This window comes from Melanerpes formicivorus, unplaced genomic scaffold, assembly GCF_026170545.1.
Source record: "Melanerpes formicivorus ecotype bairdi unplaced genomic scaffold, bMelFor1.0.p_v2 SCAF_48, whole genome shotgun sequence".
In the NCBI taxonomy this organism is placed as follows: domain Eukaryota; kingdom Metazoa; phylum Chordata; class Aves; order Piciformes; family Picidae; genus Melanerpes; species Melanerpes formicivorus.
This window is the reverse complement of record NW_027142400.1, coordinates 4534181-4561958: the sequence shown is the minus strand read 5'-3', so window position 1 is coordinate 4561958 and position 27778 is coordinate 4534181. Positions and strand designations below refer to the sequence as shown.

General features: G+C 44.3%; 1 protein-coding gene across 1 annotated transcript; it reads right to left on the bottom strand.

Annotated features, from left to right (window-relative positions):
* Positions 1-371: 371 nt before the first annotated feature.
* LOC137452021 (inverted formin-2-like) lies at positions 372-27769 on the bottom strand. The gene is given in 21 exon segments (XM_068160077.1): positions 372-6410; positions 11053-11112; positions 12517-13200; positions 14352-14510; positions 15352-15454; positions 16007-16171; positions 17257-17377; positions 18629-18699; positions 19525-19632; positions 20668-20738; positions 22004-22104; positions 22772-22857; positions 22942-23044; positions 23655-23716; positions 23803-23948; positions 25181-25512; positions 25514-25818; positions 25938-26092; positions 26578-26719; positions 26807-26948; positions 27711-27769. Coding segments are annotated over 20 exon segments (3174 nt in total). The 3' UTR covers positions 372-6410; position 11053.
* Between the last annotated feature and the right edge of the window lie 9 nt (positions 27770-27778).

The following is a 27778-nucleotide window of genomic DNA, read 5'->3' as shown; positions in this document are numbered from 1 at the left end:
TAACTAGTACAAATCTATTGTTTATCTCCCAATGAGCTATACTTGCTATGATTTGGTTTCAGAGTTCTGTTTTTGCCAGTGTGACAGTCTTCAACACTGACATTTCAACAGATGTAATTTATTCTTGGTGTTCATGGTGCCTTGCAAGGATAAACATAAGAAGTAGGAGAAACTAATCCTTTCTTGCACAAGCAATCTTGTTGCTATAAGGGTCACCCTCTTCCTTTCAGATAGATTTCTAGGAGTTTCCCAGGGTTTTTCTGAAATCTAGGTTCAAAGAGGTTTTGAGGGTACAACAGTTCTTTTTAAGCTGCTCTTTTCCCTTTGTTTTGATTGTAATAGGGCTACAAACATGTTATGATATCACAAAATGGGGAAAAAAGGGAATGATTTTATTTATTTTTGCTATTAGTAACAGTATTTTTTTTGTGGTATTTTTTCATCAACAGTTGTCAGTTTTTGCAAAGGATGCCATTGCCCCCATTTTACAGATGGAAACTGAGACACAGAGAAATGCCACTCAGGAAACCAGTAGCAGAACATGAGTAATCCCAGTAGCCCAAATCCCCAGTACTATATTTCAGTGCTCCCACTGTCAAAAACCTGTTTAGCTTTTGCAATGTGTCTCTCCCTTTTTATGACCCAGCTACTGCTATGCCTTCATTTTCTCTTGTCAAAAAGCTGGATGCAATTGGAAACCAAGTGCTCGCTTTTCACCTTGCAACTGCCTCTGCTGCTGTCTGAAATATGGCTATGAAACTTAGGTGCTTAATGCCTGTGGGCTCAGTCCTGGTGATGGAGTTAATGGAAAAGCCAAAAAGCCCTCTAACTGGCTGCACTTTCTGGCAGCTGGTGGGAAGGGATTTGCAGCAGCTGTGTGTGGCAGATGTTGGGGAAGACTGCTGCTAAGACCCCTTTGGTGGTCTTTGTGCACTGTGGCAGATTAGTGAGGCAGTTCAATCAGTGAATGATGCAAAGGAATACGTAGAATATGGGGATGAGATGTGAAAAGTAGGAGGCTAGAAGAATGTTGGTTGTAGGACTGAGAGTAGGGATGAACACTTCAAAATGAAAAGGAGTTTCTGCAGTTACTTTAAATGGTCTTTTGCTAGGTTAGAGATGGGTCATGTTTTGGAAGAGATTGCCATATTATCTGCCATCTGAGCTGCATGCAGTTATGCTCTGGTCTGTACCCAGGCCTCTTCTGTACGTGCCACAGAACATGCCCTATAGAGCTAAGATTCTCTCCTCTGTCCTCTAGACCTCTACAAGCAGATTACAGCAGTTGAAAGTACCTGGAAGGAGAAAAAGCCCTTCTCTCCTCCTGTTGTCCCTGGGTTCTCTCCAACTGAGGAAGTATTTTACAAAAGCAAACCATTTGTCTGTGATACAGCATGGGTTTGTAGACTGATGTGGTGCATGTAAGCACTACTCTAAGGGAATATTTTTCTGTGTGTATGACACTGGTTCACCTAAGAGGATAAATGTGTAGACTTGAAAAGGTTTCTGGACTTCTGCTAATCCTATCTCTCCTGAACTCTGTTCATCAAGAACCAACTTATAATTGGTTCTTGATGAACAGAGAATCATAGAAATGTTCACTGGGAGAGACCCTGGCAATGGTCTTGTCCAAGTTCCCTGTCAGAGGACTATCACCACTGCACAGATAAGGTCAGCTATGGTTCTGTGCAGCTGAGCTTTGTAAACCTTAAAAAAAAAAAAAAGAGATTACAAAACATGGCAAAGTGTTGGTCTCAAAGGGAGGCCAACAATTTCACTCCTGGAAATTGTGTGCTGTTGGAGTTTCATTCAGATTACAGAATTGAGTTGTGGGTTTGAAGGACTACAGCAGCAGACATTGTAGATTCATAGAATGATTTAGGTTGGAAGGTACCCTAAAGATCATCTAGTTCCAACCCTTGTGCCATGGGCAGGAACACTTTCCCCTAGACCAGGTTGCTCAAAGTCTCATCCAACCTGACCTTGAACACCTCTGGGGGGGAGGATCCATGACCTCCCCAGGCAACCTGTACCAGTGTCTCATCACCCTCACTAGAAAGAATTTCTCCCTAATATCTAGTCTAAATCTACCCTCCTCATGCTTCAATCCATTCCCTCTTGTTACTACAAGCCCTTGTAAAAAGTCCCTTTTCAGATTTCTTGTAGGCCCCCTTCAGGTACTGAAGTCTGCTATAAGGTTTCCCAAGAGCCTTCTTTACTCCAGGATGAACAGCCCCAACTGGCTCTATAAGGGATGTGCTCCAGTCCTCTGATCATCTTTGTGGCACTCCTCTGGACCAGCAGTTCCATATTGCTCATGCTGAGGGCACCAGAATGAGACACAGTACTCCAGGTGGGGGTCTCATGAGAGCAGAGTAGAGGAGGAGAATCACCTCCCTTGTTACTCTTTTTGTCTGTGCTATGTCTTCTCCTTTGGGCAAAACTTTTCTCTCTGTGGTAGTTCTGACTTTCTCCATCTATTCTGACTGACTGATGGATTTGGTAATTAATTGTCACAAATTCATGACTAAACTCACTGAAGATTATGTTGTATGAAGCTGCATAAGTACTAAACAAGCACATCAGGTTCTGCATGCCCAGAGCAGGGCAAACCAACCATAACCATAATGCAGGTGTCATCAACAAAGACTGCTGATCCTAGGGAAAACCTACTTTGACAGGCTGGGAGTGTACCTAAAATGACTTGATAGGATCTGACTGTCACAGAGTGATTCTTGTTTTCTGACTTTGAGTGATGTAAGCTGAGTCTGCTTAAAATTGCCATTTGGGAAGAGCAGGGTTCCTGCTAATTCCTAGTGACACCTTGCTCTGTGTAAATTGTCAAAGAGCTCTCCTCTTGCAAGGCTTGTTCATGCCACAGTAGAGACTGCCTAATGTGCTAGCACAGCTCAGGTGAGGGAGTTACACTCTCAGTGCTGAATATGCTGATTACCTTGTAGTGGTCAAATTCTCCACTGGTATTTAAGGTCTGGTACCTGCTCTACACTAAGGAGTTGGAAACCTTTTTCTGTACTATGGACCTGCACTGACATTGCCAATCATGCAAACAATGCAGTTTCCTCAAGACTGTCACTGCGTAGTAATTGTCATGTCCTATCACTTCAATGCCCTATTTTTAACCCTCTGTGGTCATGCTTTTAGAAGTGACAAAGATATTTTTCATGTTTTGCCTGAAGCTTGATTGTGAGGTGAGCAAACAAAATGTGGCTCTTGAGGGATTTGGTTTATGACTGTATTTGCTTTCAGATACATGAGGTGAACATAACCTATGACTAACATGTTCACCCATATTTCATGACTGTCACTATTAACATAGAGATAAACTAATTTAGGGCAGGAACAGTGCTAACTTTTAGTATTGGCAAACATGTATGTTTTACTCCCCTGACCTCTGTGTACAGAAAACCAGAAATATGAAGCTGTAGATTCAGGCTCTCTGTTTAGGCAGAATGGAAACTGGTTAACGTTGCTGATACAGGCTTGTGCATTTTTGTTTTACTTCTTAGCTTGCTTTGCTCTACTGAATGTAGGAGAGGACCAAACGGTATTCTCAAACTGAAAGATATTGGCATAACTTAAGACAGTACATTGCAATACTCTGGTGGTCCTCGTATATATATAGCTCCATTTATACATCTCTGCTTCTTTGAGAGAAAACAATGAGTAATTATTATTAAGCATATAAAACAATTATATACTTATGTGCTTTATAAACTATAAGGAAAATACAAGGCTTTGATGTACAAATTCTGCCCTTCCCATTCCCACAAAAGAAAGGGAACTTAAGTACTTATTTTATTCTAAACTTTGAAATATTTTTAGTATTAAAAATAAAAAGAAACAAAACCCAAACAAACCCAAAACCTAATCCTGAAAATCCATCCCATTAAACATATCTGAATTCTGATGTGAAATACTTGGAATATGACTTCTGCTGATTTCTTCCATAGCTTCATTTTATCATATAACCAGTGTTTAATTACAGAATATGCACCTAAGGCATATCTGGTGGCTAGAAACTTGTGTGGTGTTCACAGCCTGGTTTATCTACTCAACTCCATGTCCAGTCACTGTGTATACCACAAGAATTACAGATCCAAATTCACTGTTGGCTTAAGTGACCACAAATCTGTTGATGTGACATTGTTTCTACCAGAAATTAATTAGGCCTTGCAACCACTGAAAAATCTTCAGGATCATGAACTTTATTTCAAGGTCACAAATGGAGCAAACCTGCATATCACTGCTGAACATCTTTTTTTTATGTGCTCTGATTGTGTGCCCCTGTTCTTAAACAATTGCTGTAATGGTAGCAGAGCAGCTCTGGAGTAATAAATTATAAATGCTGTGCTTTAGCCTGTTTATTGGGATGTGATTAAATAGGTAATTTACTAGAGTTTTCACAGATGAGTATGGAAGAAAGAACTGGCAGCTGCTCAAAATAACCCATTTCTCTGTAAATTCTTGAGGGCAGTGGAAAGGTAATGCCAAACATCCTCTCTTTGAAGTCATGGTAAGAATGCAGAGCAATAAAACTTCCGGCTATACAAAAAGAGCTGTTCACTCTAGGTGGAAATGGGGGTAGATGAAAGACACTGTTGGGAAAGTAGACTCTTGCTGCAGCACCTGAAGAGAGGAACCTGCAGGGCATCAGCAGGCAGGATTCCCCAGATAATACTTAGAAAGCCTGTTTGTGAGTCATAAGTGTCCAAATGATGATGTTTCTATGGCTAAAACAGCAGGCTGCTCCTTGCTAACTTGGGCTGCAGGCTCTTGCTGGAAACATGGAGGTTGCAAAGCTGCTGGGAAAATATGTTTGACACTCATCTTTCTTTAGCCAGTGGTCTAAGCTGAAATAAAGAGAAAAAAGACTGATGTTTGGGTGATGTGCTCTGGGACAGGAAAAGAGGAAATAAAGGGGAAACATGTAAATGTGATAGTGACAGTCCTGCAAGTCAAGCCTGACGTGAGTTATGCGGTTCTGCAGGAAACAGTGGGTGAGGCTTTGCCTGCTTCTGCCAGCCAGGAACTGGATTTTTCCTGAAAAGGGGCTGCTCTTGCAGGGTCTCCTGAACAGAAGCTGCCTATGCATCTGCTCTCAGCTGATCTTTGCTTTGTTAAACAAATTCTCAATATGTTTATAGCAATGCTTTGGTTAAAATAAACTGGGGGTTTAATTCTTGGTGTAGCTTCTAACTTAGCCCAGCAAAGTTTTCAATATTGCAAGGACATTACAAGTCCTATTAAGCAAAGCAAAATAAGCTTTAGCCTGAATGTTAGTCTAGCCACAGTGAGTTACCATATAAAGGCATAATTCTTAAATGTATTCAGCTCTTCCACTTGATTCATGTTTCAGCACAGTACCATACCACAAATTCAATAAACACAGATCACTTTAAATGGACAGCTATACATAAAATGATGGTACAATGTTATTACAAAACTTGAGAAATAAAGCTTTGCATTTTGGAAATGCAATACTGCACGGTCCCAGTTTTAGAGCAACAGTAACATGAATCTATGTATTCTGCAGCATGAACACAAAGACTTTTGAGTGCAAGCAGTAGACAATGGCATTCAAACCCAGAGATTTACTAAAGGATGAGCGGAAAATGTGTCCAATAGAGAACTCTGGATAAGCTCTTTCTGTTGGTTTAACAAGAGGGACTGGGGCTCTGGTCCTCCAAAAATTGATGGATGCATCTGTGCACCTCACAAGACTACTGAAAGACTACTGATGATTATGTAGGAACCAGACACTATTTATATGGCCATACACATACTAAAATACATACTTTAAAAAAAAAAAACCCCAACATTCCCCCCCCTGTAACTCATTTCCTTTGCTTTAAATGATTTAGAGTAAAAATACATTTGTTTGATGTGGGTCTTGGACATGGTCCAATATAAATTGTCAGTGGGCGATGAGAAGAAGGAGTTCATATGCTTCCACCGGTGATGGTATAGCCACTGTTTAATTTGTACCCTTAATTTGGTTGAGGCACTGCTATTGAAAAAAAATTCTCTGAGGATTAAACACTGCAGTCCTTTCTTAGGCCACACTCAGGTGTTGTTTTAAGAACTTGGCCTAAGAGCAGGTTTAAAGACTTGGCTTCCAGGATAGCAGAAAAGAGGGCTGACCCTTTCACACTGCAATGCACAGAACCAGCCCCAGCATAAGGCCCAGGCACAGGGGGTTCAAGTCTCTGGGGAGGCTCTCTGGGCCTTCGGGAAGGTATTGAAAGGTTGCGTGAGGAGAAGCAGTGTGTCCTGGCTGGGCAGAGGTGTCCATGGTGTTGGTTTGGTGATGCAGAACCCAACTTCTGAGAAGCTGGCAGCACTCCAGAGGCATGTGAGTCTCTGCTATTTCTTCTGTCTTGCCATGACACCTGCAGGAGGAAGGTGAAATGCAAATTATTTGCAACTATAAAACAAAAGCAATGTGTTTCTGCATGTGTGAATATCTAATGGTTGGGGTGCTACTAGGGAAACCAGGTTCAGGTAACCTAAACATAGGAAGAGTTAAATCTTTATGTACTTAATAAAACCCATATGTTTTCAGTACTGATCGTGATGTTCAAGAGTTGGTGCAACTTTGCTCTTAAGCTGATATTTATAGATGTTGGGGATCATATCAATGTTTATAAATATCTGAGGGGTGGCTGTCAATGGCTCCATGTCCCAGTGGAGGCCAGTGACAAGCGGAGTCCCTCAGGGATCAGTCCTGGGACCTGTCTTATTCAACATCTTTGTGGGGGACATGGACAGTGGCATTGAGTGCACCCTCAGCAAGTTTGCTGATGACACCAAGCTGTGTGGTGCAGCAGACACGCTGGAGGGAAGGGAGGCCATCCAGAGGGACCTTGACAGGCTGGAGAGGTGGGCACAGGCCAACCTCATGAGGTTCAATAAGAGCAAGTGCAGGGTCCTGCATCTGGGTCGAGGCAATCCCAGGCACAAATACAGGCTGGGCAGTGACTGGCTGGAAAGTAGCCCTGAAGAGAGAGACTTGGGGGTGCTGGTGGACAAAAAGCTCAACATGAGCTCTCAATGTGCACTTGCAGCCCACAAAGCCAATCAGATCCTGGGCTGCATCAGGAGAAGTGTGGCTAGCAGGTCGAGGGAGGTGATCCTCCCCCTCTACTCAGCCCTGGTGAGACCCCACCTGGAGTACTGTGTCCAGTTCTGGAGCCCCTATTACAAGAGGGATGTGGAGGTGCTGGAAGGTGTCCAGAGAAGGGCCACAAGGATGATCAGAGGGCTGGAGCACCTCTCCTATGAGGACAGACTGAAGGAGTTGGGGCTGTTCAGTCTGCAGAAGAGAAGGCTCCGAGGTGACCTAATTGTGGCTTTCCAGTATCTGAAAGGGGCCTACAGGAAGGCTGGGGAAGGACTTCTCAGGATCTCAGGTAGTGATAGGACTAGGGGGAATGGAATGAAGCTGGAGGTGGGGAGATTCAGGCTAGATGTGAGGAGGAGGTTCTTCACCATGAGAGTGGTGAGACCCTGGAATGCGTTGTCCAGGGAGGTGGTCGAGGCCCCATCCCTGGGGGTGTTTAAGAGCAGGCTGGATGAGGCTCTGGCCAGCCTGATGTAGTGTGGGGTGTCCCTGCCCATGGCAGGGGGGTTGGAACTAGATGATCCTTGTGGTCCCTTCCAACCCTGAATGAAACTACGAAACTATGAAACTATGAAGGTAATAGTGCATAGTGATAGGAAAAGGAACAATGGGTACAAGCTAGAACACAGCAGGTTCCACTTCTGCACAGGAGACACTTCTTTAGGTGAGGAAGACAAAGCACTGGAATAGGCTGCCCAGAAAGGTTGTGGAGTCTCCTTCTCTTAAGACTTTCAAAACCTGCCTGGATGCATTCCTGCATGGCTTGCCCTAGGTGATCCTGTTTTGGCAGGTGGTAAGACTTGATGATCTCTGGAGGTCTGGAGGACTCTGTGAATGAATGTTCAGCCCAGCAACATAAACCTTGTGCTTTTGAAGCAGCCTATTGGCATAGGCTTCTAGATATTAAACTACTGAACTTTGTAAATGTAGACTGTTTGGCAGGACTATCAGAAGGATGGAGTGGCACTCTGTCATTTTTAAGAACCTATCTCAGTCCATGACCAAAGCAAGTATCACCTAGTATTTCTAATGACAGACATGACAGTGAAGGCCATGTGGAAAGATGAGCATTAGCTTGATTAGGTTTTCGTGGTCTTTAAGAAAACTGCCCACAGACAATACTGAGCCTGTGGAAAACCGGGATTCTCAAACCTTGCTGTCTCTTTGAACGGGGAGGCTGACATCCTGCTATGCTGTATGTATGTCATAGCTGCTGGTAGGCAGCGCTTTGTCCCTATCCTGACCCTTTTCTCCCTCTTCATCAGGCTGTGCTCTTGGAGAACTGGCCTATGCTCCTGGTTTGGTTGGTTATTCTATTTTCTAGGGAATAAATCAAGTGGATTTGTAAGCAGGGAAACTGCCCAAGCCTAGTTGGTTATGGACTGATGCTTTACCCTAACCTTTCCAAGTGATATAAAAGTGGGAGAGGAGGAAAAAGGGAGCTGCAGAGACATGAACTCTTGTCTGTAGAAATCCTCTATAATCTCAGGCAAGGGAACTCAGAGACTACCTTCCCTGAGTCCTGGCACTTGCACCATCCCTCCCTCTGTTGACTGTCAGTTTTTGTTAAGTGGTCTTCAAGATCTTTCAGATTAGGTTGGAAATGAGTTCAAATGTGTGGCAGTTTTAGGCTATGCCTTTAAAAGTTAGATGCAGATTTTGAGTGGAGAAGTAGAAAAATATAAACAATTCAGGACAAATATGAACACAGTGTGAACATCAGTGCCTTGATTCCATTCCATTTCTTTGAGGAGCATGGAGATAATGTGGGATACCACTCTTTGGGTTACACCCAAGTTGACATTTAAAGAACATTAACATTAATACAGAAATTACTGCATAACAAGATGTAGTCAAGGTGAGGCAAGATCTTAGTAGCTGATGACAACAGTCTTTTACTACACAGAGTCTGCTGGTGTTTCAGAAGCTCTAAAAACCGACAAGAGGATTGAGTCTTGATTCCTACAGCTGAATCTGCACAAGAAGGAAGAAGATTCCTGTGGCTTCGCTGAGATGCAGTGACCTTCACATCCAACAAATCTGTCAGACACATAAAGACCCTGTACCAAAAAAGGACTGGTTCTAGGACTGGAACAGCAGGTTGGGGTAATAAATAAAAAACAAAAACAAAAACCCCAGGAAAAAAAAATAAGATGGAATGTTCTAGGAAACAAATACTGACGGGGAGCTTGCTAAGTCTGACATACCAAGAGGGATGGACTTGAGCTGCATTTGGGTGAAGAGGACTGTGTTAGGAAACTAAGTGGAGCAAATGGATTTTTGTTTCCTCTAACATTTTAAAGTACATAAAGATGGGATCCATAAAGCACAGATGGGCACTGCTGGTGCAATGTGACTGTGCTAGGTGCTGCATTTCAAGGTTGTGCTGCCTAACTTGCATTCATGCATCCATGCATTCTCTATGTTGCTTTCCCACAGAGAATGTCTGTCTCTTTTTTTTTTATCCCAAATACCTGGTTTAAGCCTTCAGGCTGGAATCCCTGTGCCTAAAACATACATAACCCGAGTTACGCTAAACTCATGGTTTCCAATGCTCTCCCTGTGCAGCACAAGCACTGGTCCTGACTTATTTCTTACCTCTCCCTTGCTGCTACTATTTTCTGCTTTTGTTGCAAATTTTTCTTAGGATTTTAAACCAACTGAGCTGCTCCACTTTTCCACTTGATATAATTCTGCAGTGCAGCATGGAAAGGGCCTGGAGAAGGGCAGAAATAGTCAGGACTCTAACTACCCAATTTATATCTCATTTTCTCATGATGGTCCATTTGCAGAAACCAAAGCAACCATGTGTGGAAATCCTGCAGAGATTTCCCCATTTGGCAACCCTAGGGGCCATGGCTGTCAGGCTGTGCAGGAGCAGAGATCCCAGCCCCGGGCACTGGGGATGCTGGAGAATAAATACATTCCTTTCAGGAAATGAGACGGAAAGAGATTTGACATTATTGATTCAGCTCATAAGAGATGCCTATCAGCATGGAAAGGACAAGGACAACGTGTAACTATGCAATTTCAGTACAGTGGGTATTTTGATTCTTTCTTTTCCTTGCTTTTCTTTCTACTTACTATAAAAACAGGCAAAATTTTGCAAATGAAAGTCTCATCCTAAAACTCCACAAGTTTTCTCTTGAGGGGCAACTCCACAAGTTTTCTCTTGAGGGGTATGTTGCCAGCACCAGCAAAGATTTCAGGGAACTTGGTACAGACTTTCACTAGAAATTTGGTTTATCTGGATTATTTATATTGATGACAAAAGCCACATAACCTACCACCCATCCTCTGCCCCAAAAGCTGCATGAATGCACGTATGAAGTATGCATGGTCTGTTTGCTCCAACAGCCTAGTTTGTATGGAATTGAATTTGGCTTTGAGGTGGAGCTGGTATCTTGCCCTAGCTAGTACTTCTCCTGAGGCCCATTGTTTTATTCCTTGTTCCAGATAGTTATATTTAAATAGTGCCATAGGAAGTGGCTACCTGCAAGCAAAGAAAAAAATTGTTCTTCACAGGAGGTAGGTACTGAAATTGCATTTTTACAGTTTTCAAGAAAATAAATGGGATCAAAGCAAAGACTTTGTTTATCAGATGAAGCTGGAGTCACTTGGTTAGAATAACGACTTTTAATTATCTGCAGGGGAAGGAAGTTTTGCTGCTGCTGACACAGGATGGACATGTGGGCTGTGACCCTGTGTTGAGAGGAGATCAGCATTGACTCCACTCAACGCAAGATCAACAACCTGGAGAGCAAAAATCAGAGGAAAAATTTGACTTTACATGTATTTGTGATTAGACATAAAGACAAGAAGCTTAGCTGGTACGCTGAATACTGATTAGGTCTGTAGAGTCCCATTGCTGGGGTTAGTTCACATAGAAACACCTTTGTGAGTTTACATACCTCATTGTACCACACAACCTTTTTTTGTTTTATTATCTCCAGTATCAGCCTCAACCTCTGCTTTTAAACAAAAGAGAGACACTAAATATAACTGATCATGACAAAGCAAATGTAACATCAGGGGACTTTTTATGATGAAAACATTGTCTAGTAGCAGAGAGGTTCCTAAGATGTCATCCCTGGGTGCATAGGGAGCCCTGGGGCTTTTGTGGAGAGTCAGTTCCTTAAGCCAGAAATACTAATTTCATGTATCAGGAAAGCACAACCACAGTTTGAAGTGCGGGGTGCTCCTGTTGCTGCAAGCTTCTCCTGCTGCCTCCTAGGAGGCAAGTTTGGCAACCACTGCTCCAGGAAAACTCTTCTGGTGTGTGGCTTGTTTTATAACTAGGCAAAAGTGGCACATTTAGAAACATAAATGAGTACAGTCCCAGAGCATGCTAACATTATAAGGGTAAGTCCCTGTGTGGTAGATACTCAACCTGTATCATTTGTTTCAGCAGTGGGTTTTCAAACCCTCCTTCCTTGGATGCAAAAAAATTAAACATTGATTAAAAAGAGGCTTTGCCCTTTCCTGTCTTGACCCCAGGCTCTTGCAAAAAAACAGGCATTGGACAGTCTATTGCATGTCTCTGAATGCTGACAGACCCACATGTCTTCCCTATGAGGCACTTCTAATTTAGGATTAAAGTACCCATACAAGGGTGGCTTCAGCTCAGTAGAGTCTGAGGGACTTGGATGCACTTCCCAGGTTTGGGGCCAACTGTGAACATGCACTGCGAGGCAGAGACCTGGATGGCTCCATGCCTCAAGTGGCAAAGATGTCCAGAGTGGGGCAGCCTAGCATGAGGGACCAATTTGGCTGGCTAGATACAATCTTTAGCAGAAGCATCATAATTGTTGCCTTTCTCCCCTCACCCTGCAGTAATGTCTTGAGGGCCTGATACTTAGGATCCATTTGGTACAGGCTGTCAAGTCACTGCAGGCAAACTGCTTTTGCAACAAGGCTTAGGAAAGGAAAAACCAAACGACCCTTTGGCAATGCTGATGTTGCTGCCTTTATGTGTTTATAAGTGGTTGAGAGGGGATGATCACTGATTAAGTACCCAGTATTAACTGCTCTTAATCACTGCTGTGGAGTTTAATGGAACTCTTGTTTACACATAACCGTGCCTTGTAGCTGTCTTTAGCACACTTGACAGATGTGCTTATTGCCATCTTTACTGCATATGTGTAATGGGCTTTGTAATTATTGATTCATCTAGACTCCTTCATAAACTACTTATAAATGTCAAGGGAATGAACTATGCTCATGCTTTTCTTTTTAAATCTCTTTCAGATTTAAAAAAATAACTGCTCCTGTGAAATAGCGTGGCAATATTGGACCTTGAGGTGGGGAGGAACATATATATACAAAGCCCCCCCCAGTTTGAGTAATTCCTGAGGACTATGTATGAAATAGGCTACCTGAATAGCTTTTGCTGTGCCTCTTCTTCTTCCTCCGTTTCCCAGATGGCCTCTGCTTTTCCCTGTCAGCGTGAGCTTGTCCTGGGGAGAGAGTTGCTGAACAAGAGGAGTCGGTTGCTGGCTCCTCCGAGAAGGACTTCTCTTGAGAGGTGTCCAAGAGTGAGTCTGTACCAGGGTCTTCATTTTCCTTTGTCATCTCTTTTGACTCTGCCTGATGAGCCTCATCACAGGCAGCAAACTGATCTCTGCCAGAGTCAATCCCTGTCTCACTCAGCCGCAATTCTGGCTCCTGTGCCAGCCTGTAACTTTCTGGACACAACCTGTCCTGGCCTTCTGAAATGGCCCCGTTGAATTGTTCTCTTAGAGAAGAGTCCAAACCGCTGCTCACAAACTTTATCCCTGTGTCTATGTTAATAGACGAGAAGGCAATGGAGCTGCTGGCCCTGTCAACTTCTGCCAAGCTTACTGAGGAACTTTCTGTCCTGGACCCTGGTGTCAAATTTTCTCTAGAGCTGTCTTTAGACAGGACCTGGTTTGAAGCTGAGGCATCTGTAACATCTCCAGCCATCTCCATCAGGGCAGTGGTTGACTGATGAATGCTTTCTGATGGATGACCATCATTGTTTTGTTTGGTTTTATCTTCAGTCTGCTTTCTGGCTGCTTGTGGATCCTTAATGTTCTTCCCTTTAAACAAAAAATATGGTATCAGCCACTGCTACAGAGTTGCACAAGGGATCAACCAATGTGATTCTGCCCCTGGGAGAAGTTACAAACCAGCAGCTGCCTATGGAGGGTACATTGACCCTAAAGCACATATGCAGAGGTAGCACCTTCTTCCCTAGAGGACACAGTGTCAAGCTGTGCCAGGGGAAGTTTAGGCTTGAGGTGAGGAGTAAGTTCTTCACAGAGAAAGCTGTTAGCCATTGGAATGGGCTGCCCAGGGAGGTGGTGGAGTCACTGTCCCTGGAGGTGTTCAAGAGGGGACTGGATGTGGCATATGTTGCCATGGTCTAGTAGTCATGAGGTCTTGGGTGACAGGTTGGACTTGATGATCTTTGAGGTCTTTTCCAACCTTGTTGATTCTATGATTCTATTCTATGATTCTATACCTTTCCTCTTTATAACCTATGTAGTCATATCAGTTGGATACCAAGCTCCAGCACAGAAAAGCCCCTGGACTATTGGTGGGGATGACACTAGGGCCCCAGCAGCAGGGTTTTTTTTTAGAATAAACCTTTATTTTTTAGAATAAACCAAACCAGGTTGGAAGAGACCTTCAAGATCACTGCATCCAACCCATCAACCAATCCAACCCACCTAAAAAACTAACCCATGGCACCAAGCACCCCATCAAGTCTCCTCCTGAACACCTCCAATGATGGCGACTCCACCACCTCCTTGGGCAGCCCATTCCAATGGGCAATCACTCTTTCTGTATAGAACTTCTTCCTAACACCCAACCTGAACCTCCCCTGGTGCAGCCTGAGACTGTGTCCTCTTGTTCTGGTACTGGCTGCCTGGGAGAATAGACCGTCATCCACCTGTCTACAACCTCCCTTCAGGTAGTTGTAGAGGTTCTGTGGTTGACCTGTGAGCTGTGCCTCTCAGAGGGTTTATCGGCATGGGTGCAAAGCCATACTGCTCCAAATTGCTGTTAATTCAGGGACAGACCTGGCTGGCAACAGCTCAGGGCTCTCTGTGGCACTGGCTGCAAAGCCTCCTTAAATAAAATGCCCCAAATGCAAATGCGAAAGCTTCTTACTTGTGTGCTTGGCTCAGGCTCAGAGGCAGATGGGAATGAATAGCTGCAGGTTCAGTGGGGTCTCTGTCCTTACCAGAATGGCTCTCCTCTGGGCTCTCCTCTGGCAAGGTTTTAGGAACTGCATCCGTCTCATATCTGTTCTTTGTCTTTCTCAGCGTGAACCCTTTCCTTATGTCAGCTAGCAGCGCATCGATGACGCATACCTCCTCCTGCTTCACCACCCCCTTCTTAACTGGGATAGAAAGAGAGATGGGTGTTACATCTGGCCATGAGATGAGGCAGTAGGAGACTCTGAAGAGGTGTTGTTGCTTGGAGTGGATACTGCTGTCCCAGTACGAGCAACCACTGGGAAAAACAAGGCCCTGATGCCAGGCATGGGAGTAGCCCACGCTCTGTGCCCTTGCAGCAGTGTGTCCTGGCTGAAGTCAAAAGGTTTAGCCCAAAGACTGGGTGCTACAGGTTTACACTAGTGTCAGTGTCTCTGCCTGGACTTGTGCCTGGACTTGTGCCTGGTTGTACCATGACCTTGAAACACCTCCTGTCCTCCTGTTTGCTGTCTGTGTGAGTGGGGGCCTTTTTGGGGGGGAGTGGGGATAGAGGGCAAATAATCTGCAGTTTTCTCTAATTTTTGTCAACTGTATTTTTTGGTTGTGCCTTTTGTTTTCATCCACAGAAAGGCAGATTTAAGTTATCTGCAAGATTTTTGGGAAGTCAGTCTGTGGTAATGAAAGACTATATAAGTCTCTGGGGGTTTTGGAGGAGGGAGAATTCAAATGTTTCTTCTTACATCTGGGATTCAAAAGTTATGTTTAGAAATTAAAAAAGTTAACTGAAATGTTTACATTTTATTTTTTCCCTCTGCTGTTTAGTCAGTGAACCTAAAATTAACTTCCCTGCCCAGCTGCAACTGTGAAGAATCAGCTCTTAGCTGAGGCTTTAAGGCAACTAAAAGTTTTTAGTTGTCACTTGGAAACCCACAAAATCAATTACTACTACTGATCCATTAAAGCAGGACCAGCAAAGAACTCCTATCAGCTCCATCTCTCTTTTTCGGAGCCCTTTCAGACACTCACTGACTTTTCCATTTTCTCCCTTCTGTCTCTTCCCCTCTTCCTCTTCCAGCTGTTTCTTCCTCTTCTCTGCTTTGGCAGCTTGTTCCTTCCTGTCCTTGTTTTCCTGCAGCGAGGTAACAGGGGTATGAGAAGGTTGGCTAAACGTATGCTAGAAAAGCCAGTGAAATGAAAGATCTGCAGATGTTTGTAAAGAAGGATGAAAAGTTCTGGCCATACCCTGCGCCTGCCTGACATTTAGTTGAGGCAAAATGGGAAAGTACTAAGGCCATAATTTCCTTGAAAATGGTGGCTTTTTTACTATATCTGCTCCTCTCTGAGTCTATTTGCTCAGGTTGGAGCAAAGGGCTAAGTTTTGTAAACCACTTCCTCTAAAACTTATACACTTAACTCCAGAGCATCTTTGTGACTCTCTAGCTAAAGTTGCAACAAAATCACAAATCACTATGCTCTAGGCCAAGCCAGGATCATTACCACTGCATGAGGATGGAGTAGAGTAGAGGTAAGACACCTCTTCACCAAGTGACCTTATGCCAAATGCTGAAGGAGGAGGAGGAAACCACCATCTTCCCCCAGTGGATTCAGGTGCCCATTCATCTGTTGAAACAGAGCATGCATCTATACTAGGACTGCTCAGCATCATGGTATGCAGACCAACCTTCAAGGCTCGGATGAAAAGATCTCTGAAGGTCTTCATGGTGCTAAATATGTCCTCTAAGGATAACTTGCTTGGGTCTTCACAGAGGTAATTTGCAAGTTCTTCTCTCTTCCTTTCAATTGTTTCAAATTCTTCTTCCAGCTTCCTGGAGGCATCAATGCTATCCTGAAACACGTTTAATACCCACAGTAAAACATCCACCAGAGGACAATGAATGAAGTGCACTTAAGGCAAAAAAGATGTCAAGGACATCTGTCTCCTGTCTTGTAATTGCAGCAGTTTGTAAGGTGGGAAGAAATTAAGACTTGCAGATGGTCTTTGCTCCTGGTGGCTGTGCTGAGCCAGGTTACAGAGGTGATTTGAGCAAGACATGGAAACCTCAATGCAAAACTTAATCCCAGGAGAAGGGCTTTACTATGGTCATCCTGTCATGGTTTTAGCTGGGATAGAGTTAATTTTCTTCCTTGTAGCAGGTACAGTGCTGTGTTTTGGATTTAGTGTGAGAACCACGTTGATATCACACTGATGTTTCAGTTGTTGCTGAGTAGTGCTTATCCTAAGCTAAGGTTTTTTCACTTTTCCATGATCTGCCAGTGGATGGGTGCACAAGAAGCTGGGAGGAGGCACAGCCAGGACAACTGACCCAAACCAGATAAAGGAATATTCCATACTATAGAATGTCATGCTCACTATATAAACTGCAGGGAGTTGTCTGGGAAGGGAGGATCATTCCTTGGGCATTGGTCAGTCAGTAGAGGAGAGGGCTTGGGTTTTATTTATCTCTCTTTTTGTTATATTGATTTTCATTACTACTATTACTATTAACTATTTTTTATATTATTATTATTCTCTCAACCCACAAGTTTAAACTTTTTTCCAATTCTCCTTCCTGCCCCACTGGGAGAGGGGAAGAGTGAGTGAATGGGTTCACAGTGTGTCTGGGGTTAAACCACGGGACAGATCCACACAAAGAGAGAACATTTTCACTCAAAGTGAAGAGTCACAACAGAATATAGAGAACAGCTGGGGCCAGGAGCTTAAAAAATGGTCTTACCAGAAATATTCATGTTTGGGCTGGACCTAGCAAATAAACATCCATGGATTGTGTGTCACTGCAGGCTATTTTCCAAGTCTCACAGCATGTCTTGTCATAGTACTTTCCACCCTCTCATGAGCTGCCCCAGCTGCACATGTACCGTGCACTGCCTCTTTCTGTAATGGGGAAGATGTGAGGGAGCTCCATTACTGACCTGGATAGGTTTCTCATACTGTTGTTTCATGTCATCATTTGATGATAAAACTTTTCGCTGAAGCTCCAGCAACTTCTTTAAATTGGTACTGGACTCCGTGCGTATGATATCAAGGTTAATTCTGAAATCACACAGAACACCCTCCAGTTAGTTGACACTCCAGCGTCTTGCACTGACCAAGGAGTCTGAGCTGGTGGTTTGGCCGTCCCTCTTCTTTTCTCCACTTCACTGAACTGAAACCTGAGCTCTGAATTCTCTGTACAGTCCAAACTCATGGACAGCAGGCCCTTCCACACACTTATGGAAAGGCTGCCAGGTTTACCTACACCCTGAGTACGTATGTGTGGCCGGTTGACGTTGCCCCCTTAAGAAAGGGAATATGGTGGACGGAAGTTGGTAAACGGAAGGAATAGTCTAAACTAATTTCATTGGACGAGTGGGAGGAAGCACTTCTGAGCTGGGACTATACTGGACATTTCCAGCACTTCTCAGTCAGTCTTGCTTCCGCCTTTGCATGGTGCAGCGGCTCTGCAGCTAACTCTGTGCTGGGCTTTCTGCCAAGGCCCCGGCCTTGAAAACAAGATACCAGGCCTGTATATTAACTCTTTTCCAATTAACACAAAACTGCTTTTAACTTCTTTCTTTCGCTCTCTCTCTCTCTCTAACCTGATCTGGGGAAAGGGGGGGGAAGAGAGGGGAGAGCGGAGGTGGGGGACCCCTCTGCCGAGGGGGCTTGCTCTCATTTCTGTGTTACTCTGTTGTATATCTTTGTATATATTGTAGATATTGTAAATTTGTAAATATCTCCCTGCAAACCCTACATTGCTTTGTAAATATAGCTCCACTGCTTTGCTAATTCAGCTTGCGAGTTTTTTTTCCTTTCCCTTCAATTTTTTTTTCCCTTTTACTTTACAAAGGGGGAAGGGAGGAGGCTTCTTGACCTTACCCCTTCCATCCCACGACAGTATGAATGCCAAAAAAAGTCCACCCATTCAAAGGGTTGTTCTCCACTCTCACAGTTCAGCATTTGCTCACTTTCTCTGGTTAAAGGCACTTTGAAAATGCTCCTGGGTAGCCGGTCTTCTCAAGCTCCCACTACCACAAAGGCAGTGCAGATTTTGGAAGGGCCTGGGAGGCAGCATTAACTGAATGCTCTGCAAATTTCAGCCCTAAGTGTTGCCAGCTGTAGTAGAACTATTATATATTAACGGGCTTTCACCATTCATCAACCAAATCTTTCAGTGAAAGCTAAATAAGATGCCATCTCGTTAATGTACTATACCAGCTGCATGTGTCCTAATTTCTGGTACACTGTTGATGTGTATGGGATTTATTTTTGTTTCTAATTTGAAGGAAGTGACACACAATTTACCCTGATGCTTTTGAAACATATTCAAGATCCTTTGGCAGTTCCAGTAGGTCCATGTGGCTGTTTTCTACTTCCTGAAGCAGAAGAGAGAAAGAAGTGTTATTTACTGTGTGGCAGGAGCCAAGAGAGGAAGCTGAGGGGAAGGTCAGCTTCACCACATCCTGATGATGCCCCATCTCTGAAGTTTGCTTTGCCTCTCAGAGGCATTCAAAACAGGATGGCATGTTCAGAGCAGAAAGGCATTGCTCCAGGGCTATTAAAACATGTACAATGGGGATGAATTTTGAGAGATATTCAAAGTCCAAAGCAAAGCTAACTTGCTGCTGAGCTCTTCTTCTACCCTCTTCTGAACCACCTACTATTTGGCTGTGGGAGGTACAGGAGTGTGGTTTGATGGAGTCTGACACTTCCTACAGTCCCAGGAAGGGTGGGGCTTGAATCCTATTTGCATTATTTATTTTTGTGGCTGTGCTTGCTGAAGGTACTGCCAGTTAAAGCAGAACTTGAACATATAAAACTGCAATGGAGTGACCTTGCAATGGTGTGACCTTGATGAATGAAGGTGGCAGAGCAGAACATGGAGAAAAAAGGAAAAAAAAGCATTAGAGGGTATAGAAAAAACCACCGCTTGGACAGGAGCATGAAAAACTTGAGCTTTTCACATCTAGTGGAAAAGAGAGAAGTCATGAAAAGGTAGAAAGGCTGAATAGGCACAGACCAGCCAGGATAGTTTTAGTAGCCATGTGATTTGTGGTTTACAGCTGATGAGGTACACATTGAACAAATATGAAAAAGGATATGAATATGAGCATGTGGCATTAACTGAAGGCAAAGTAGGAGAAATGTTTCATCTGGAAAAAAATCCTCCCCCCTTATTTCCCAAGACTTGGCAGTGGTACCTCCAGAATATGGTGAAGCAGTGTAATGCGGGTTTGGTTTGCTTTGGTTTCTGTTAGTTTGAGTAAAGTGCTGATTTTAAACCCATCAGCGTCACCCGTGTGACTTCCCTGCAAGACAGAAAGCAAGTAAGTGTAACTCCTGTGTCCAACCAAATTACAGCCCCAAAGAACCACAGAATCAACCAGGCTGTAAAAGACCTCAGAGATCATCAACCTATTACCCAACACCACCTAAACCATGGATCCAAGTGCCACATCCAATCTTTTTTTTGAACACCTCCAAAAAAAGGTGGTGGATGGTAACTCCACCACCTCCCTGGGCAGTCCATTCCACTGGCAAATCACTCTTTCTGTGAAGAACTTTCTCCTGACCTGAAGCTTAATCCTCCCCTGGTGCAGCTTGAGACTGTGTCCTTTTGTTCTGCCACTGGCTGCCTGGGAGAAGAGACCAGCCCCCACCTGGCTACAACCTCCTTTCAGGTAGTTGTAGACAGCAATAAGTTCTCCCCTGCATCTCCTCTTCTCCAGGCTAAACAATCCCAGCTCCCTCAGCCTCTCCTCACAGGCCTTGTGTTTGAGACCTCTCACCAGCCTCATTGCCCTTCTTTGGACACGTTCAAGTATCTCAATGTCCTCAAATTCAGGGGCCCAGAACTGGACACAGTACTCAAGGTGTGGCCTAACCAGTGCTGAGTACAGGGGAAGAATGACTTCCCTGTTCCTGCTGGCCACACTATTTCTGATGCAGGTCAGGATGCCATTTTCCTTCATGGCCACCTGGGTACACTGCTGGCTCATGTTCAGCTGGCTGTGAACCACTGCCCCCAGGTCCCTTTCTGCCAGGCAGCTCTCCAGCCACTCTGCCCCCAGCCTGTAGTGCTGCATGGGGTTGTTGTGGCCAAAGTGCAGCACCTGGCACTTGGACTTGTTAAATGCCATCCTGTAGGATTCTGTCCATCTGTCCAGCCTGTCAAGGTTCCTCTGTAGAGCCCTCCTACCCTCTAACAAATCCACACCGGCCCCAAACTTGGTGTCATCTGCAAACTTACTAATGGTGGACTCTATCTCCTCATGCAGATCATCAATAAAGAAGATTATCAACAAACTGTAACAGGCGAAGAACAAGACAAAAGAAGTCCTTACATAGTTCAGAAAGTTTCCAACTTTGAGAATCAGTTGACAGAAGAGTGGCAGGCGATGACTGCTCAGAAGATCTGAAAAACATAAAGCAGTTTTAAACAAAAGCATCTGTTACACTAAATTTCCTAAACTGCACTGAAACTGGCATTCTGAATTTCACCAGATTGAATCTGGTGTTTCAACTTTGCAACCCAGTGGCCCACCCTGCAGAGAAACTGATTCTATATAGATCAAATTCTGTAGGTTGCAACAGTTTTTGTTTACCTGCATTTCTTTCTTTCTGTCTTATTCCTACTGGAAAATAACCTGGGGTTGGCCTTTCCTCACCAACAGCCATCAACTTATTGCCTTCTTTTAAAGTACCCCAGTTTACCCTGGTGTGGACAAGAAGAACTGGGCTGCAATATTAATCTTTCAGACTCTGTTCAGCTGTGCAGTGAAACCAGTTCTGCCAGCCCTGCGATTATCTACAAGCTGCTACAACGAAACATGCTTGCTCTGTCCTTGGTCTTGCAGGGTGGAGGTGATCATCAGAACATGAAGAACACAGTGCCTGTCCTAGCTCTTACGACAGGGCACTGCAGGACTGTGCTTTTTGAAGCACTCAGCTTTGAAGCAGAAACAGCTCGAAAACGACAGCTGGGCTGCTGGAAAGACACTTTTTTTTTGAAAGTTTCAATTTATCCCAGTAGGAAGCTGTAATGCCAGCTGGAGAAACCCCTGGCAGGAGTTGGGCGAACCAGCTTTGTAGAGCAGGAGGCATTTGACAGTACCAAGAAAAGCATCCTCCTCTCAGTGGAGTGGGGCCTGAGGTTTCTGCCACAGGAAGGCAGAATCTCTTGCATAATAAGCCCAGCTCAAATAATTCACTAAACAGGAGCATCAGCAATTCACATCCTAAAATAGTAAACTTTTTCTTCTGGCTCCATTTGTAGGCAGGGAAAAACTAAAGCATTGTTACTTTCTGGGGGAAGTTTGGGGTGTGCTTTTCTGGCAGCATTAAAAATTGCTGTGTGAATGTCTTAATGTGGCAAATAATGCTGGATGAATTAGCTGTAATGACGCCAGCTCCACTGTTTAAAAAAAGCTGACAACCTTCCAGCACTCCATTGTTGAAAGAAGGGATGAATGCATCTGGTGTATAAAAAGAGGACTGACAGGGAGTGAAAATGATCTTTGGTCCTATTAAGGGCTTTGACCACTGGTAGAGATACCTAAAGCTGCATTCTGTATTCTGCATAGGAGAATTCTCTGGGTTCTGGGTAGTATTAGTGCATAGCGCCAGGGGAGCCTTGCAGGGTTTAAAGCTCCATGTCATAAACAAGGTCCGGTCATTTACCTTCACAGGCTCTCCGGATGGCATCAGCTTTTGGCTGAATCATGTCCAGCACAACAGTGGTCTCTTCACAGATCAGCATACACTCAATGCGCAGCTGGTAGCTAAGAACAGAGACTGATTCAAAGCTTAAAGGCATTGTGATCATGGCTAGCACAGTGGCCTCTTCCCACATCACTGTTAAGTCTGTCAACCCCACAGTATTGCTGTTGACCACATCCACGTGTGTCTGTGGCTTATGGAGGCTGGCAAGGGGTTGCTGCTTGCCTTGAGGGGCACCCAATGCATTATGATCAGCAAAGAGAAAACTGACCACTAAGTGAGGAATGGATTTCCCCTTCCTGGCACTGCATTTGGCACTGCCTTTCAGCTTTACATCATGAGGCTTCCTTGGGCAGATCTGACCCTGGGTCAGCTTCTGCTACTTCAGAGGGAAGGAAGGTGCTGGAACAGTAACAGTGACAGAGCACTGGAACAGGCTGCCCAAAGAGGTTCTGAGGTCTCTTTCTCTGGAAACTTTCAAAACCCACCTGGATGCATTCCTGTCCTAGGTGATCCTGCTTTGGCGGGGGGAGTTGGACTCAGTGATCTGTAGAAGTCCCTCTAACCCCTAACATTCTGTGATTCATCTAAGGGCTCCAAGGTGGAAAGGAGAATCCACAAGTTATATGCATCAGTGTCTGTCTGTGAGGCTTCTAAAAAAGAAGCTTAAACTTCTCAGAGGTAAACTAAGTAAAGGATTGGGCTGAAGTTCATGACTAATACCCTTACCTGGGAATCTGAAGAAGCAGAAGATAAAATTGATCTGCATTTGCTAGCTTTGATTTCTCTTCTTTGAAGGCCTTCAGGTTTTCTATCTAATGAGAAATAAAGAATCAACACTGCAGGACTGCACCCCAAGCTCAGCACTGCAAACTAAGGGTATCATTTTTCCTCCTGACCTCATGCTTTTCAGGCAGCAGCTTCAGCAACTGCTTCAGAACTTCAACATCAAACTTCGTTCGGTCCCCATTCTGGACCATGGCAGCCACCTCTTCATTGGAGCTGCAGGGAGGAAGAACAGAGTCAGCTGTTATCCAAAGACTCTTCTTCCACAATCATGTGCTACTGAGACATGTATCTGTGCAAGTGCACCATGCCTTCCCTAGTGAGAGGCATGATAATCCAAGCGGAAACTTATGTCCATGTGATTAACTGAATACTAGGATCTGCCCTAGATTTTGTTTCTGGCCCTGGACAAATGACTCAAGGCCAGAGATCCATCCTGCAGCTCAGATCTTTGTCTTTGGGCATTTGACAACCTCAAAAGAAAATTTAATTCTTAACTTCTTCATTGGCCCTGTTTTGAGGAGAGATTTGACCTCCAGATGTAGCTCACAGCATAAGTAACTGTAAGATTCTGTGCCGTAACTTTACCTGTAACATGGAGATGTGATACTTTGCAGACATACAGAGATGTCATATGTAAAATAATTAAACTCCTAAACTCAGTATTTTAAAGACAGTGTAGGACAAACAGGAAATATTCAGATGTTTCAATAACACAGACCACCAAAGCACACTGGCTAGAACAGATTTCATGACAACCTTCCAGATACTTTGCAAAACCTGCTTAAAGTTTTGTCAACTGTCACAAAAATTGGCCATATCTTACCATTTAAATTGCTTCAAAAATATGTTCAAATTGAGACTTTTCTTGGAGTCCAAAAATGTGATCTTCATTAAAGAAAAAAAAGATATCTCACATTAGATGAGCTGTCTGCAGTGATCTTTATTTGCAAGAATGAGAGGGACCTCCTCACCTCCTTTGGTTCTGCCTTCAGTGGTGCTGCCGTTTTCTCCTTAGGGGTTGGTTGTGGAAAGCAGAACAGCTGCTCTATGCTTGTGTAGTTGGGCTCTATAGTTTCTTCACTGCTGCTGCTCACTGAAGCCCACATTGAATGGCTTTCTGAAAAAAAAAAAAAAAAAGAACAAGGACTTTAGACTGGCTACAGGGACAGTTGAAAGCTCCTGTCTTCTTGGGCAATATGAGCTGCTAGAAGGAACACTTCTCAGAAGATGAACGAATTAAGAAGAGACATATTAGTCTTGGACAAATGTTAATTATTGAGGAGACTAAATCCCATAGGCAGGATCCAAAGGGCTTAAAGGGTAATTAAACCTGGTGCTTTACTCCAAGATACGCTGGATGCAGCACTGGGCGCACAGAGGCCAGACAACCCCACCCCTCCCTATACAACAACTGTGCACTCCTCCATGGTAGGCAAACTAGATCAGCATGAGAAGCACATAAGTCATATGTTTTCTAGTCCCATTATTGACGCTATTTTTGCTTCCTTGCATGCTAGCTGAGATACTGGCCACAACCTGTATACTTTCTGGCTGCAGCCTTCCTCCATTTTCCATTTTATAATTGACCCTTCTTGTCATACTGCCTATAGGACTACTTGAATTAATTCCCACTGCATTTTCTTAAACATTTTGGAAAAAAATAATTAAAAAATCACTCAAACATTCTTGAAGTCTCTACTGAAATAACCCCAACAATTAACTGCTCCTGTGATTGAAAATATTCCCTATTTAGAATTCACCTAAGCCAACTTCTTTGCAGTGGCTGTCTTGCTTGTGTAGGACAAAGCTGACATTGCCTGTCCTGGCTTCTCACATTTCATGCTCCTCTTTGGATCCACTAGGACAGGGAAATGTAACTCCAAAATCAAGAGACAAATCAGTCAATATCACAGATCTCCAATTCCTTCAATGTCCTTCTCAAAGTGTGATGTGATCCTTACCTGCACTCTTACTCTTGACTTTAATATACCCAGATGTGAGTATAAATGAACTGCAGAACAGAATTCTGGGGAACTGAAATCAGAGCCTGTTGAGAACTTGAGCCCAAGGCATGTCATGGTGGATCAGGAAAATCTTCCCATTAATCCCACTTCTTTTAATTACAAATTATTTTAGTTATAAACAAAGTATTCCAAACTACTGATTTAATTGTCATGGATATTATATTGTATTAGTAGCATTAATTCGAGCTCTGCCAGCCACATGTAGTGCGAAGCAGGGGAGTTCTGCATCTAAATGGAGTCAACCACATTTGACAAACTCAAAGATAGTGCTCTCTCCCCTGGGTTACCCCTAAAACAGCAGTGACTTTATGACAGAAGTACCCACCTCTCACCACATTGGAGGGCAGCTTCTGCCAGTTCAGTTTCTTCATTCTTAATGTTGGTGTCTTCACTGGCTTGTGGGGAGGTCTCCCCAGTCCAAGAGGGCAGCTGAACTGGGAGGCCACTATGGTTTCTATATGATCTCCTGCCATGCCAGGCAGGAGGGGGGGAGGAGGAGGGATGCCACCAATACCAGGCAAAGGGGGTGGAGGTGGGGGTATGCCACCCATCCCAGGCAAAGGGGGTGGAGGTGGGGGTATGCCACCCATGCCAGGCAAAGGGGGTGGAGGTGGGGGTATGCCACCCATGCCAGGCAATGGGGGTGGAGGTGGGGGGGATACCCACCATGCCTGGCAATGGGGGTGGAGGAGGGGGGTTACCCACCATGCCAGGCAGTGGGGGTGGAGGGGGGTGGGATGCCTCCCATGCCAGGCAGTGGTGGTGGAGGGGGGTGGGATGCCCCCCATGCCAGGCAGTGGGGGTGGAGGGGGTGGGATGCCAGGGAGTAGAGGGGCTGGGGGTGCATTCATCATGGGGGATGTGGGGGCCAAAGCTGCCACGCCAGATGGTGGGGGTGGAGGTGGTGGGGGTGGTGGGGGTGGTGGGGGTGGAGGCTGTGGGACAGGAGCAGTGTTGTGTGGAGGGTTAGATGTCTCTGGCAAAGGACAGCAGGCTGTGAGATGAGAAGATGTGATTTTCTTTTCATTAGTGGGTGCCCCTGGGGGAGCTGTTGGTGCCTTGGAGGGGTTTGATGATCCCACGGGGCTCCGAGCTGCACGTGCACATGGTTCTAGCTCAGTCTGAATGCCTCCATTTGCACTCTCAGTCAGCTGATTTTCAGCCTGCTTTTGCTTGTTTGGATGTTTCTTGATAGATAGCAGCCTCTCGATGACTTCTTCAACTGTGTTCTCTTGGACTAGAGAAATGAGTTGGGGTCAGAAAAAGGGATGAGAGCCAGAAGTTGGTTCACGCTATTCAACCTTAAGCAAGCAGATCTGGAGCCACAGAGCCCATCCCTGGTGTCCTTTTACATAACTTCACTTCTAGCTTCCAACAGTTCCCTTCCTATGGCCCTGGCTTACAAAAACTGTTTTGAGTATACCTGCCAGCAAGACTAACCAGCACCAGCCACAGGATCAAAGACTGATTCTCACTTACTCCCATGACCCAAAGCTCAAGTCTTAATCATCAACACAAAACCATGAATCCTGAGCCCACTGCTAAATGTGGCCAGCTCTCACTGGCATCTGCATGGCTAGGGCTTGGCATCAAGACTTGACCTTGTGCAGGAGGCTTAGCTTTGTCCCCATTCAGCTTTAGCAGGTGCCATAGATTATTTCCTGCACATCTGGGAAAACAAGAGGAGGAGAGTGCAAGGCTGGATGGATATGCCATTCTTACTGTCATTAGCAAGCAAAAGGGCTCTGTTCACTACTGCATCCAAGGATTCCCACAGCAGAAGGCTGGAGTGATGAGATGGTTCCAAGTGCAGCAGGCTCTGGAGGATGGACAGCAGCTGGATGGAGACTGGAGAGCGGCTCACCTGGAAGACAGAACATCTTTCCATCATAACAAGGATGCTTCCAAGCAAAGTATGTTAACTTCATGACCCGAATGAGATTCTACTTACTTTATTGAAGAGAGATGAAAAAACCTCATGATGATCATTCATGTTGATCCCATCACATATCTTTAACAATTCCTCATCATCTTCTGTCTTGAACTCCTCAAATGTATCACACTGGATAATCAGATCCTCCTCCTCTATGTCTCTGCAATATTACAACATTGATTTTCACTGGGGAACCCTTCACTGATTTTCAGGTGATTGCTTTTTTAAAATTACTTTTATGTCTTTGTCTCTCAGACTTAGCCCATCAGTGTCAAAAGTACTCAACTCTATATTATTTATAAAGGATCAAATGCCGTCAGTGTATCCTTTCTTGAACTGAATGTAACTCTTTCTACAGTCAACACATACAACGAATGGGACTGTTCTTGGCATAACCTGGCCCAGTGCATGCTTTGTATGGACTTCTTTGAGCTGGAACAAGACTGGCATTTCCACCTTCTTGAAACTAGAGCATCTGCTTTTTATGTTTGGGTTTGTTTTCTTTTTTATGTCAAGACAAGTGAAAATTATTCCAGTGACATTTCTTTGAAAATTTTCCTTCTGTATAACTCAAAAATAGATTGAAAACTCTTCAAACACTCTAAAACAAAATTTTCTGCACTCTTGAGACCACCCAGTGCAGGAGCTCTATCCTTACTAGTTGGCACTACTGAAGAGCCTCTCTTCTCTAATTTTTATGGTGTTCGGTGGAGCAATTCCAGTTACGTGGATAACTGCAACTCACATCTAATACATTCTAGAATTTATCAAGGGTATTTCTGACAGCCCTTCATTTTTAAATTAAGAAGCTATTAAGACAGGTATGCCCAGATATGTATTAGTGAAGTGTTTTAGCTGAATGCTTCTGGGACCAACACCAGCAGTGAAGGGGTTTTGAATACAAGTTGCTCGGTGAGCTCACAGCATCACTTCAGGTTCATTCCTTGCTCCATCTGTGCCCAGAGCCTCTGTTAATGCCATCTGCACCAA